Genomic DNA, 14,443 nt, shown 5'->3' with positions numbered 1-14,443 from the left:
CTGAGTAGCCCCATTGGGACTGCAGTAGCTCTTCTCAGGGTAAGGTGAAGTGGGGGCTGAGCCGCTAAGTGCCCAAACCTTGTGCTGGACAAAGGATAGGCCCACTGGCCTGCCTGTTCCAGCACAAGTTAGGATTGCACTGTAAAGCAGATTAGTTCTATTTATTGAGACTAATTTGTAGGAAAGGTCAAGTGCTTCTGTCAGCTCAGGTAGATGCAAATATTTAGAGCACACAAACTGCTGTAATGATTATGGCTTGACGTCCCTGTGGCATGTCGTTTGCTTCTTCTACAGACAGGTGCAATGATCAGGACACCAAGACTTCTTACAGAATTGGAGACACTTGGAGCAAAAAAGACAACAGAGGAAATCTGCTTCAGTGCATTTGCACAGGGAATGGCAGAGGAGAATGGAAATGCGAAAGACATTTATCTCAGCAAAGTACAGGTACATCTGGATGTGATCATGAAATTGAAATGCACGACATTAATGCTCCAGTGGATTAGGTTTGGTCTCTGTTTCCCCTGTGCAGAAACGTAACTAGGGTGTGGGTAGTGAGGCATGTGCCCAAGGCACAAAATTAACGGGTGCAAAAATGTTGCAGGGCAGGGTGGTTCTGGAGACCCAGAGAGTCAATTCCTGCTCTTTTTACAAATGGTTGTATTTTTACAGTGTATTTTTTTTCGATTGGTGAGTCATGCCTAGCTTCCCAAGTTTGCAACTGAATGAGGCACTTCAAGACCAAGCCCGACCCACCTCTAGAGACTGGGAGAAAGTGGCAGATTTCAGCTTTCATTGTACAGTGGTGCCTCGCATAACGAAATTAATCCGTTCCGCGAGTCCTTTCGTTATGCGAGTTTTTCGTTTTGCAAAGCGCGTTTTCCCATAGGAATGCATTGAAATTTAATTAATGCGTTCCTATGGGCAAGAAAAGTCAGAACAAAGTCAAATTTGGTTTACAAAGTGTTTATTAAGTGCTCTTTAAAGGCATACATACTGTACAGAGGATTTCAAAAACGGGAGGGGGGATGCTGAGTGGGGAGCTTGAAGGCTGTAATCCTGTGCACACTTTCCTGGGAGTAAGCACAATGGGACTTACTTCTGAGGAGACACGGACAGGATTGTTCTCTAAGCTGGGGAGGACAGAGCAGCTGCACTCAATTGCTTGCTTTTGCCGTGATCAGGGGGGGAAACATGAAGGAAATGGGGCAGTGAGAGGGTGAATGAGCGATGGGGGATGCTGAGTGGGGAGTTTGAAGGCTGTAAACCTGTGCAAACTTTCCTGGGAGCAAGCACAATGGGACTTACTTACATAAACGGGCATGAAGATCCTCCCCTTACTAGGGTGGACAGGATCATAAACTGACATGAAGATCCCCCCCTTAAGACAAACCAAAACAAAAAAAAATTTGTCTTGCGAAGCAGGGGTCATAAAAATTCGTTGTGCGAGTCGCCAAAAATCGCAAAACGCTTTCGTTATGCGAGTTTTTTGGTGCGCGAGGCATTCGTTATGCGAGGTACCACTGTATTGAGAATCATTTGCAGGCAGTGAGGGATCACACATATTGGAGAAGCTCTGCATGCGCATTAGATATCACTGCAATAAATGAAATAATCTTTTAAAAGGTTATTTCCCCAGTAACAAAATAGCAAATGACTATTGCTGTAAAAATAGGAATAGCAAGTGTATTCTAAATCTGCGATTCAATAACTAACATTGAAAATGTATGCCTTTTTAAGTGAAAAGGAGAGGTGGTGTTGCATTTTAAAGCATTTTAATTCTGCCAGTTATGGGGTTGTTCTTTTTTCCTTGCCCAAGTACTAATTTTCCTTGTTACAGCACTGCTTCTGTGACCTATCACAGAACTCCACCTTTGGAATAATGGGAGGTTGTAAATGCAGTTACTGCTACTGCCTACTTAAATGCACCTTGATTTTGGAGTGCATTAGCAATTGGAGTGCACTAGTTAGAGCATATTTTGCACATCTACGTATGTGTGTGTTGGGGAGGGAATAGGGAGAGGGAACACTTTAGCAACCAAGTGGAATACTTATAAATGAAACATTGCAAGTATACAGTATCTGGAGCCAGAGTGTAATACTTTGTGCTTAATACATGTCCAGCCCAATCCTAACCTGCATTGGAACAAGTCGGCCTGTTCTGTAGCCAGCACAGGGCTGGGGTTGGCTCAGCCTGGGGCAAGGTGAATTAATTCCTTTTACCTCAGATAACGTGGCGGTAGCCCCAATGGGGCTACTCGGATCTGCGCCACCTGAAAATCTGCACTGGGTTGCCTGGGAATGGGGTCTAGTCAAGTGCTGTCTCATGTTCCCAGCCACTCTTGGCCCTGGCCTGCCCTTCTCCCCACCTTGGAACACTTCTGTTCCACCCCCCCCGCCTCCCCAGACCCCCATGCCTGCCTAACTCAGCTGGTGCAAACTTACTGGCCCCAGTGCTTGCTCCAGTGTGGGGAGGCCTTTGGAGATTTACAGTCCAATCCTACAGTCCATTTTGTGACAGTGGAGTGAGCATTCTACTGCAAAAGGCCCAGCAATGGTGCAGTGATTGCATTGCCTCCAAGCCAGTTTGAGCTGCTGCAGCAAAGCGGCAGCAGTATAAGAGCCATGCTGCCACAGTGAGTTGGTAGTGGGGATGTGTCATGGATGAGGAGGGGATCAGGGTGTATTTCAAGGTAGATCAGGGGGAGGGCAGGGGTGAATTGAGGGAAGGGGTGGATCATGACAGGGAATCGGCATGTCCCAGAATCCTATCTTCTGTCATTTTCCTGGTCTTGCACTTTTTCTGTGCTTTGACATAGACCAGCTACATAGCTCAGAATGGTATACACATAGGCTATCAAGAGGCCTACAGAGAGGCAAGGGAAAAATACCTTCCCTCTCCCAGGCTTCCTGATTGGCCCACCACCACCATAGCATGCAGCCTGCACTTCCATGGCATGGCTGCATGCTATAGCATGGCAAATAGAGAATTGGGCTGGTACATTTCCTTTTTTTCCCTTCTGTAGACAACTCACATAGTTGTGGAAAATGTTCTGAACATAGAGGTGGGTGAAATGGTTTTATTCACGGATTTCGGTGTTTTCCAAAGTTAGAAGTGCAGAGAGCAGTACTATGTGTTTTTATTCAAAATTTACATTATGTTTATAAATTATAATCACTTTAGAAATGTACTATGTAGGTGATATAGGGTGCAATCCTATCCTGCGCTGGAACAGGCAAACCAGGAGGCTTGCGCTGTATCCAGCGCAGGATAGGGGCCATAAGCAGCAGAGCCAGAGGTAAGGGGAAACATTTCCCCTTACCTCTGGGTAAGGACTGCTGAACCCAATGGGTCTCCTCAGACTTGCGCCACCTCTTGAGATGGCACAAGTCCAAGGAGAGCGGAGCGATGTGAAGCTGCTCAGTTCTCCCTGGGAATGGGGGTTGGAATCCGGTATAACTGCCAGATCCCAGTCCCGCCTCCTGCTTCCTGTCCCGGGGCCGCCCACCACCCGCCCTACTCCCGCCCAGGAACGCCTCCCTCCCTCCTTCTCCGCCCCCCGCCCCCCGCCTACCTTTCGTCCTTGCGTCAGCTCATCCAAGCGCTGGGAGAAAGCAGGTGTGGAGGCTTAGAGGCCTGCGCTTCTGGGAGTGCCAGCCTGGCTTCCTCCAGAGGAGGTGCAAATGTGACTTATAGCCCAAGGGACTTACGGCCCAAGGGACTTGGGCTGCCTGTTAGGATTGCACCCATAGATGGGTATAGTGTCAGCAGATAAAGTCACAGTCATTATTCATGCACCCCCATTAAGTAATAAATAAAAAGCTAATAATACAGGATTTTTTGAAATAAAAATGAGAAGTGCAGAAAGTAGTGATGTGTTTTTATTTCATTATCACCATTTTCACCCACCTCTATCTATACATTTTTGTTTTTAAAAAATCACTTTGGTCCTATTGCTTTCTTTGGGATATTGTCATGACTTATTGTAGCTGAGCTGGGGCCATAGTTTTTAATTTTGCAGTGATTCTATCTAATAAGCATGTAATGACATTTTGGGGGTCTTTTTGAAATTGACCTTTGGAAAAAGTATGTGTGTGTATATGTGACAGACACATAGACACTTGTGAAAATAAATGCCCCCCTTGCTTGGGGAAGATCACACTTCACTGGAGGTGAATGGCAAAGGTTTTATCAACATCAATAAATTGAGCACATCTTTGTTGTTTTTATTTAATATTGACTGCATTTATGTTTTCTGCTGTAGGACCTGCTTCTGCTACCATCACAGATGTCATCTACCAACCTCTACCCCAGCCTGCTCCGTATGGGCACTGTATGACTGACAATGGCATGGTCTATTCTGTGGGAATGCAATGGCTCAAGACCCAGGGCAGCCAGCATATGCTTTGTACTTGTCTGGGAAATGGAGTCAGCTGCCAGGAAACGGGTATGATGCTGTGTGTGTTGGTGTTTTTATGTGTGTCACATGTTTCAAGATAAAGTAATTAAGTAAGAAAAGGTGTAACGGATTGGGAGTTGGGCGTAGACTTGGAATATCTGGGTGCAAATCCTCGCTTGGCCTTGAAGTTTCCAGGATGACCTTGGACCAGTCACTATCTCTTAGCCTCACCTACCTGACAGGGTTGTTGTGAGGATAAGGGGGGGAGGAGGAACCATGTATACCATTCTGAACACCTTGGAGGAAGGACTTTATACAGTATAGTTCCCCGCCCCAAAGGAGGTAATTTCCTAATCAATTTTAATGGTCAATCTTTCATCACATCCATTGGCACATAAAAGGCCTTTGGATGGCAAAATACATTATCAGGGAGATTGCTAGATAGGTCTAGGATTAATTTAGTTGCTTCATTGCTGATGTGTTCCTGCTAGCTCAACACATACACTATATAAGCCCATAGTTCATCCTTTTTCACCCTCAGCCCACTAGCCATCTGCAATATGGAGTTGGCTTTTGGGAAATGCTTCTCTCATCTTGTGCAACCAATAAATCCAACTCCCAAAAGTGCCAGGTACTGTGTTGTTAGTTTGTGCTCTGGAGGAAGCTATTGTAGTTCAAAGTTGTCATAAAAAAATGAGCTCCCTGTTAATGAACGTGCATTCTTGTATTTGTGAGTACACTACAGGATCACGATACCATGTTCTGTTTTCTTTTAAAGCGGTGACCCAAGCATACGGTGGCAATTCCAATGGAGAACCGTGTGTCTTCCCGTTCACCTATAACGGAAAGACTTTCTACTCTTGCACTTCAGAAGGCCGTAATGATGGGAATCTCTGGTGCAGCACCACCTCAAATTTTGACCAGGAAAAGAGATACTCTTTCTGTACACAGCAAAACGGTAAATTCTTCAAAAGAAATACTTGGGGTGCACAGTTTGGAAGGTTAATGTGAAATACTGTCAATGGAAGTAAAGGTCCCGTAAATGTAGTTCAGGATTACGTCACTAAATTATGGAAGTATTAGTGTGCAAATGGCTTTGGTGAGAGAGAACAGCAAGAAATAAAGGATGCCAAACAGGTCTTGTGGCCTAGGAAAGAATGAAAGGAGGAATAGACCAGTGGCGGACCTTCCCTCGAGATACCCTGGGGCAAAGCTCCATGAGGCCGCCCTTCCCGTGTGAAGCCGCCCCCCCCCACTCACCTGGACTGACACAGAGCCTTGCATGACTCCAGGACCAACGGGAGAAGCTGCCTGAAGCTTCTGGAAAACCGGAAGCACAGTTTCCGATGGCGTCAGGAGCCTCATTAAGGGTTCTTGCATGGTCCTGGAGTCATGCGAGTTCTGCGCCCAGGGCGCTTGCCCCATTCATCTAATAGGAAGTCCGCTGCTGGAATAGACTTTATATTCTTAGACCAGTGGTTCTCAAACTTTTAGGGAGTGTTACACCCTAAGTAAGTCTCTGCAGGGGAGGGGTGAAGCAGGATCACGTCGCTAAGGGGGGCAAGGGGGTGCTTTTACTTACTGTGGGTTTCTGCAAGCGGCAGGAGGTATGGGGAGCCCTGTGCAGCCCTCCATAGGGCTCCCCATGGCTTGGAATGTTGAGAAATGGCACGCGCAGACCACCTCATGCAAACTGGAGGTTTGTGCACTCTTTCTCAACATTCTAACCAGTTATGATCCATCTCTTTTTGCAAAAGAGAATGAGTAATAGGACATACTGGCTCAGACTCCAGATAGTTAGATATAAATAATTGATATGAATTGAAAGAAATGAGCCCATGTGATGTCATGTTCAGCATGGTGAGCTAGGATGAAGGAGACATCCGACTCCTCATATGGATGAGGAAAACATATGCCTTCCACTGCTGTAAGTGCAGAGGCACTATTGCATATGGTGTGCCAATGCCAGGCAACTAATGGAATGGGTTGGCAGCTCACTGTGCCCACCACCATAGGAGCCTGGACCCTACCAACCCAGGTAGGTTGGTGGAGGGCAGGGAGGGGGAGGTTCAGGGGAGGTTTAGGGCAGGGATTTGGGAGCTGGCTGGAGGGGATGGAACTTAGTGGCAAAGGCACATGCCAGATCCTATTCTCCCATTTTCCAACATGTCCTGTCCCCTTTCTTTCCCTGGATGTACACCAGCTACATAGCTGGTGTGGGTCCTAGGAGACCCATAGACAGCCAGAAGACCTACCCAGAGGTAAGTATCGGTGTACAGGTTTTCCCTCATATCTGCAGGTGACAGTTTCCTGCTGCTAAGACTGTGGATAGCAGCAAACCCTATTCAGATCCCCCCATTGTGGTCATGACTCAGCTCTCTTCATTTGCAAATGGTTTGCAAAAGGCTACTTTTTCTTCCTTTTGCTTTGGAACTGGAAGCAAACAGTGAGATCCTAGACTCATAACTACTAGAGGAATGCTACGTGAGGTGATAGTAAGAACACTAACCAAGTCCTTGGCTATCCATTTCTGTTAGTGTCATGGCATGACGGGTGGAGGGAAATTTGAGAACTGCAGATAGAGGACCTGCAGATACAGGGGAATACCTGTGCAATTGTTTACAAATCTCTGATTATTGAATTATTTGTTGACGTTATTGGAAGCAGTGCACACTCTGTCAGCGCAGTTGCATCATGTACAATGGTGGCGGATAGGTTTGGGCTGTTGAGTTCAGCTCTCCACTCAGCTGAAAAAGTTCACTAGATGACCTTCACTAGATGGGTCTATCACTTTCAGCCTTCTTGCATCGCTGGATTATTACATGGATAAAAGTAGGAGAATTTAGTACATTGTGCTGAACTAAGTAGAGCATGGTTCTCAAACTTTATAGAGGCTCTAGAGCAGGGGTCTCCAAACTTTTTGGCCAGAGGGCCATATCAAATATCTGGCATGGTGTGGAGGGCCAGAAAAAAAATTTAAATATAAAATTTAAATAAATAAATTAGAGATGGAACATAGATGAATGAATAAATGAACGAATGGGCTCATTTATTCAACCTCTCTGGCCCTCAGAAGACCCTCCAGACACAATCAGAGCACAGTTCTGGTCATATTCAGTTGAGTGGGCCAGAGGCTCTCAGGAGAGAAGAGGTTGGCCGTGGGCCGGAAAGAGGCTTGCTGCGGGCCGCATCTGGCCCCCGGGCCGGGGTTTGGAGACCCCTGCTCTAGAGGCTGCTGCCTGATTTAAACATGACTAGGGTTGTGGCTATAATAATGATTGGACAGCAATGTTTCCCCGCCTTCCAAGTAGGAGCTTGTATAACCCTTGATGCTCACAGCCTAATCTGCCCTGTCAGTTTTTGTGAACCTCCAAAAATTGAGTCACAAGCAGGTCCCGGACCCACGGATTGAAAACCACTGCCCTAGAGAAAGGGTGGGAAAGAAATGTAGATAAAAATCCAGTTCCACCCCTTTAAGTTTCAAAATGGTTTCTTCTTGGCTACATCTTATTCCACAATAGTATAAAACCCTTGGGAGGTTGTACCACCAGGGGTCAGTTTTTGCAATTGTTCTTTAGCAAAAAAAAACTGTATATCACCAGGCGTTATGGGCTGCTAGGAAATTGTTCCACCGTTGTATGTGTGGGTTTCTTTTTCTTTGCTGTGAGACTAATGCATGTGGAGAACTCCTTTAGTTCAGATGTATGGCAACATGGAATTTTAATCTAGTCTGCACATCCTACATTTGTGTGTGTGTGTGGGGGGGGGAAACTGGTTAAAAATGGGGCTGTAGCCAGAACAAAGCTCTGTATCTTTGATCCAGAGCACTTTTTTCTGTATGTATCTGAATGACTTTACGATGGTGTGACTCGCTCCCATAAGACTAATGTCCATATTAGGCTTGAGGAAGATTCCTCCTGCGCACAATCAGTGCAATGTTCTGATGTCACTCCCTAGATCCTTAATCGCCAGCCAGCATGCCATATATAGCCGCAGTCAGAAACTGCTTCTAAGAATGTGTGTGCTTTGGGAGAAAAGGCTATGCATTTTTTCTCAGTCGGAGATGGGGAAGAGAAATTTGCATTAAAACAGGAGCCTGCCTATAAGATAAATATCTCCAGAGGAGGGAGTGAAACTTTGATCTAATAGAGTGTTTCACAATGTTTGTCCCCTGCCATAGCACTTTGTACAGTTCACCTATTAGAAGTACCAATGGAAATAACTGGCAATAATGTCATCACCAGTTACGTCCGAATTGGGAGGCCAGAAGTAAACACTGGTAAACTGATCAGGACAGATGAGAGAGCTTTTTTTGAGCGCATGGAAAGCACATGCAAGAGCTCTGCCTGCTGAGCTGAGCCTCCCACCGCAGCTTGTCACATTGCGTTGCTGGTCTCGCTGCCAGGTGGTTGGGGTCTGAGGGTCCCGTACAGACCTCCAGACACCACCTCAAGTACCACTGGTGGTACAAATACCACTGGTTAAGAAACACTGATCTAATGATATTTTGTCAAGGCAGAAACTGCTCATAGAAATGTTGATCTTTTAAAATTAACTTGCCAATTATATAGAACACATTCTATAATCACCTGATAATGTTTGTTGTCTAAAATTGGTGTCATAGTAATGGGTCTTTCTTCTAGCTCTGGATTTCTGGACTTTATTAATAAATCTAGGCAAGGGCAGAGTATTTTACATGTTTGAGTGTCATTCTGATAAGGGAGTTCTGGAATAAACACAGACCCTGAGTTCTTTATGTGGAAAACAGCTTTCTATAATACTTTTATTTGCAGTGTTATATTTAGATCCTAATTCTATTTTATGTATTTTTTCTCACCTTTTAAAATGAATGCACTTACCACACATACACTTAATACAAGCATCAAATGTAACTATAAAATGAGTAGTAACGATAAAATATTTTGCCTGCACAAAATAAAATCTGCCAACAAATGGTTTGCAGAGTGAAAGGTCTTTAGAATCTTTTTCAGAATCAGACAAGAAAGGAACTAGACCAGCACTTTCCAAAGTGTAGGTTGTGACCCACTGGCAGTTGCGAGCACAAGCATGGTGTGTCGCGATCTGGGCCTTTCCGCTTACCCTTGTGCTGGTTCGGCTCCAAATAGGAGCCATTCCTGAAGCCCCAGTACTTACCTGAGTTTGCTGGGGCTTCTGAAGGCCATTATGAGGTCTGTAGATTGGGTCACCAGGCCAGGAGAGGCCTCCAGCACCACCAGGAGCATTGCAGCCCACCACAGAGAATGAGGTGCTGAAGAGTTTGAGAACCCCTGAACTAGACAGATTTTCCTATCAAGAGAATTCCAGAACTGTGGCATCATCACTAACAATACCGTCTCTGCTCCCCATCAACCGAATACTATTTAGTGGTAAGCCAGACTTAACTTTTAGCTTGATCTTTCTAGCCAAAAATGGATTTCAGTCTGTATCACAGCCACATTTCTTGTCTCTGGGTCTTCTCACAAACTTAACACAGCAGCACAGACTATATGCTATTTTCCTGAAACTTGTGGTGTATTATGTGTACTTTGCATTTTCTCTTGAGCTCATCTCAAGTAAAAATCCAGACCCATTTCTTTCATCCTGCACCTGCTTTTATCCCACTTTGATCTTTTTATGGCATATGCTTCCTTTTGCAGCTGGGAGTGGCATTGATTATAATGTTGCAGTGTAAAGGGCCTCATGGAGGAAGAAAAAAATTCCTTAAAATAGAACCACATAAGCACATATCTCATTCTTCCTGACTGTTTAAACCATTCAGTTGTAATTAGGGGTGCAAGTAAAAAGTCTTACTTAAACTTTACAGAGCTGTTCTGCTCTCTGGCTGCCTTCCTACATATCCCATTGATTTTTTCCATCAGATTAATAGAGGCTGAGTAAATTCATTGCTTTCCTGAAACTGCTTTTGTGTTCTCTTGAAGAAGCTGTAAAGTCAGTGACCAAAGTGCTCTGAGGTTTCTCTCCATGTGGATCACGTACAACAGGTTAAATACCTGGTATCTCTATGCAGGGCAGAGAAGAATTCTGCCTGAAATGCTAGAGCAGGATTCCCAATCTTCTTTGGTCCATGATGCCCCCTGTGCTGCAAATGCAGTGTTTGGTTCCTGGAAGTGACTGGCAATGACATCCAAAAGGGCTTTTCAAAGCATGTGAAAACTGCATTCTGGAGCTCAACCTGCTGACTTGAACCTCCTACCACAGCTTTGAAGTTCTGTTTGGCTTTCACTGCTGGCTGGCTGGCAACTTGCAACATCCCAGGGGAATGCATCACAATGCCACAGAGTGTTGCCGTGCACAGTTTGGGAATTCCTGCCCTAGACAGTTGCTTCCAGTCTGTGTTGACACTACTGACTTAGCTGAACTAATATTCAGTATAACAGCTTCCTATGAAGTTTGGTTCTAATAGGTGAACTATTGGCTTCAATCTAATAGAGATGGGTCTTCTGCTCATTCTTATGTCACCCACAACAGTGTTACACTTTTCAGTGCATATCTTCTGCTCTGATTTTGCGGTGGCCTAACCATCTTCTGTGCCTGTGTGTGAAAGAGCCCTGAGCTTAGAACTGCATAGTTCCTGTGTTGAGACTGAAAACCAGTTCTCTTAACATCTAAGACCAGTACTCTGTCCACAGCACTGGACTGCATGCGCCAGTGATCTATATGATTGCTATCAAATCTGCTGCTGTCCTGAATACTGTGACAAATGTTATGGAGAGAAGTCCACATGAATTGCATCTCTTGTAAGAATCTACTCATAGTTACATTCCTTTTTTTTAATGCCTATTTCTTCCTTGCAGTCTTAGTTCAAACACGTGGTGGTAACTCCAATGGTGCCTTGTGCTACTTCCCCTTCCTTTACAACAACCGGAATTATACCGATTGTACTTCTGAAGGGCGGAGAGATAACATGAAATGGTGTGGAACTACTCCAAACTACGATGCTGATCAGAAGTTTGGATTCTGTCCCATGGCAGGTAAGTTGAATTAGAAGTTTCTAATTAGACTTCAGCAGGAGTCTAATTAGAAACTGGCATAATGTAGTTGCTAAGAGACTGAGCTCCAAATTGGAACATCTCTGGTTTGAATAGTCCCTCTGACCTGAACTCAGTGGACGGACTTAGGCCAGCCACTCCCTCTCGGCCTCAGCTGGAATATGGGAATAATACTTGGTTACGGGTATGGCCTATATCAAGGTAATACATGTGAAGGGCTTTGCAAACTCAAACAGCACCACATAAATATTAAGTGTTGCTCTGTTTGGCTGACCTGCCTTTCTGTAATTCTTTGAAATGAAAAGTGTTCAAAGTCTTCCCTTAATTCAAATTTAGGATGCAATATTCGAAGGAGCTGCAAATTCCAATTTGATCTTTTCAACATATGAAAAATGAGTACAGTTGATGAACTTTGGTGAAAATAAAACACTTTAGCAAGCTCATGACTGCTTGAAAACATGGGTGTGGCATCATTGGGTCAGACCGAAGACTTCTGAACATAAGAACAGCCCCACTGGATCAGGCCATAGGCCCATCTAGTCCAGCTTCCTGTATCTCACAGTGGCTCACCAAATGCCCCAGGGAGCACACCAGATAACAAGAGACCTCATCCTGGTGCCCTCCCTTGCATCTGGCATTCTGACATAACCCATTTCTAAAATCAGAAGGTTGCACATACACATCATGGCTTGTAACCCGTAATGGATTTTTCTTTCAGAAATTTGGTCCAATCCCCTTTTAAAGGCATATAGGCCAGATGCCATCTCCACACCCTGTGGCAATGAGTTCCACAGACCAACCATATGCTGAGTAAAGAAATATTTTCTTTTGTCTGTCCTCACTCTCCCAACACTCAATTTTAGTGGATGTCCCCTGGTTCTGGTGTTATGTGAGAGTGTAAAGAGCATCCACTCTATCCACTCTGTTCATCCCCTGCATAATTTTGTATGTCTCAATCATGTCCCCCCTCAGGCGTCTCTTTTCTAGGCTGAAGAGGCCCAAACGCCGTAGCCTTTCCTCATAAGCAAGGTGCCCCAGCCCAGTAATCATCTTAGTCGCTCTCTTTTGCACCTTTTCCATTTCCAGCACCTTTTGCATTTCCATTTCTGGGAGATTGTCCAGTTATTTTTCTTTGCCAACAAACACACCTCACTGTTTGTTCTTGCCTAAATAGCTCATGAGGAAACCTGCACAACTAATGAAGGAGTTATGTACCGTGTTGGAGACCAATGGGACAAGCAGCATGACATGGGCCATATGATGAGATGCACTTGTGTGGGAAGTGGGCGTGGAGAGTGGACCTGCATTGCTCATTCCCAGCTCAGAGGTATTTCTGGTTATGTTTGCTTCAGTGCTTGATACGATTGTAGCCAAGTACAGTCTGTATGAAAAGAATCGATCCAGAAAGCAGTCAAGGTGTGTGGTGTAGGTACAGGTTGGTGCACGGGGCAGGGGCTTGCACTGGACAGTCTTAAGACTTGATAAAACCTTCTTACTGTAATTAGCAATCATTAAAGTCAGTAGGATTATCCCATTGGCTATAATGAGAACTGAATCAAGACTAGAAATTGTGGGCTACTAAGATCCAGAGGAAATGATATACTTATGAGTAAGTGATCACAACTCTTTCTCTATTTTCTATAGGTAGACTTTGCTTGGGTATGTAGTGTTTTGTGGAAAATTAAGTGCATGAGAATGTCATAGAATTCGAAGCAGAGAGTTTGAGGGGAAAAAGAAAACCCTCTAGGAGAGTAGTTCTCAAACTTTTTAAAGGCCTAGAGGCTGCTGCCGGACTTATAAATGCCAAGGAGTGTGCCTATAATGGTGCCCCCCCCAAGTAGCAGCTTGTTTAAGCCTGATGCACGTAGCCAAAACTGCCCTGTCTGTTTTATGAAGCACCAAAAAAATAGGTCACAGCCCACAGTTTGAGAACTGCCGCTCTAGGATGTTTGTTGTTTGCCCAGGGTAGTGTGAAGGGCTGGGCTGGTGGTGTTTTGCAACCCAAATGTAATGAACTGTGGTTGCAAAGAAGTGTCAGACTGGCCCCTTCATGTGGAGGGGGGGGGGTTGGCATATGCTCACTGCAATTTGTGTGATCCAGGTGGGCCTTTTCAATGTATGCTGGTTTGTACAAGCAGAACTTGGGATGGTTTAGTGCAGAATCCATTCACTGTAATCTTCTGGTAACAATAACACCCCCCCCCCCATTCTTGTAGATGGCTTCTGATGGTACTGAAAATCAGGTGTATAGCAATTGTGATACTGGCCCATGGACCGCAGAATGCCCCTCCCCCCAAGGAGACTGCTGCCCCTACTTATCACGTCCGGGTCAGTTTTCATTGGAAAACCAAAAGTTATGTTTAACTGCCCTCTGGACGACTCATACAGCTTTTGGAAGGCTAGAGGATGCCTTGTGAGGCCTCCCTGGCCCTTGGAAGGGTTCTGGAGGGAGGGCGGGCGACAGGGGGGCATGGGCGGCAGTGCTCCCCCACAGGCCTCACAGGTATGGTGCCCTAGGGAATTCCCCCCCCCACCTCCCCCAGGAATGCCAGTGGTGTGTAGCACTGCATGACTACCTTGCTCCTCTTTTGTGACATTTTAAAGTCTACCTAGGGGGAGTTGCTGTTCAGTTAATATGTAGGAAAACTAAGTAGAACTGTTATTGAATGTTCCTGGGAGTATGGATGGAGCGGTGCTTAGGCAGCATGAAAGACAAATAATACTTCAAAGGGAAGAATACAGACATTTGGTCATTTTGCAAATGGCTTACAGAGTGGATTTATGTTTGGCTGATGAAAGGGGTGGAGCAAAGACTCCAGAGCTGCGACTGTCGCTGAAGTGGAATATAATTTATTAGGGCAGTTGGTTTCAGAGATTCCCAAACACTTTATTTAGCTCACTGTTCAACTCACTGGATGAGTGTTACCAAAGTATAGGTAGTTTTAAATTGATCTCCAGTCAAGGCTCGCCTCCCATGCCATTGCTAAGATACTAGTGTAATTTACCAGGGGAGCTAGCACTGATGATTCCTGA

The 14,443-nt window shown here is 45.1% G+C and overlaps 1 protein-coding gene across 7 annotated transcripts in view; it reads left to right on the top strand.

Annotated features, from left to right (window-relative positions):
• The window catches only part of FN1 (fibronectin 1), an 89,774-nt gene that overhangs the window by 13,769 nt on the left and 61,562 nt on the right, over window positions 1-14,443 (top strand). For all 7 annotated transcript variants that reach the window (XM_066626750.1, XM_066626730.1, XM_066626720.1 and 4 more), the window contains exons 7-11: window positions 295-447; window positions 4,266-4,448; window positions 5,179-5,358; window positions 11,216-11,392; window positions 12,585-12,737. In XM_066626750.1, coding sequence (XP_066482847.1) covers window positions 295-447; window positions 4,266-4,448; window positions 5,179-5,358; window positions 11,216-11,392; window positions 12,585-12,737 — 846 coding nt within the window. The remainder of the gene's footprint in view (window positions 1-294; window positions 448-4,265; window positions 4,449-5,178; window positions 5,359-11,215; window positions 11,393-12,584; window positions 12,738-14,443) is intronic.

This window comes from Tiliqua scincoides, chromosome 1 (genome assembly GCF_035046505.1).
Source record: "Tiliqua scincoides isolate rTilSci1 chromosome 1, rTilSci1.hap2, whole genome shotgun sequence".
Classification (NCBI taxonomy): Eukaryota; Metazoa; Chordata; class Lepidosauria; order Squamata; family Scincidae; genus Tiliqua; species Tiliqua scincoides.
The sequence above is the reverse complement of the archived record's forward strand: the minus strand, read 5'-3'. Positions and strand labels throughout refer to the sequence as shown.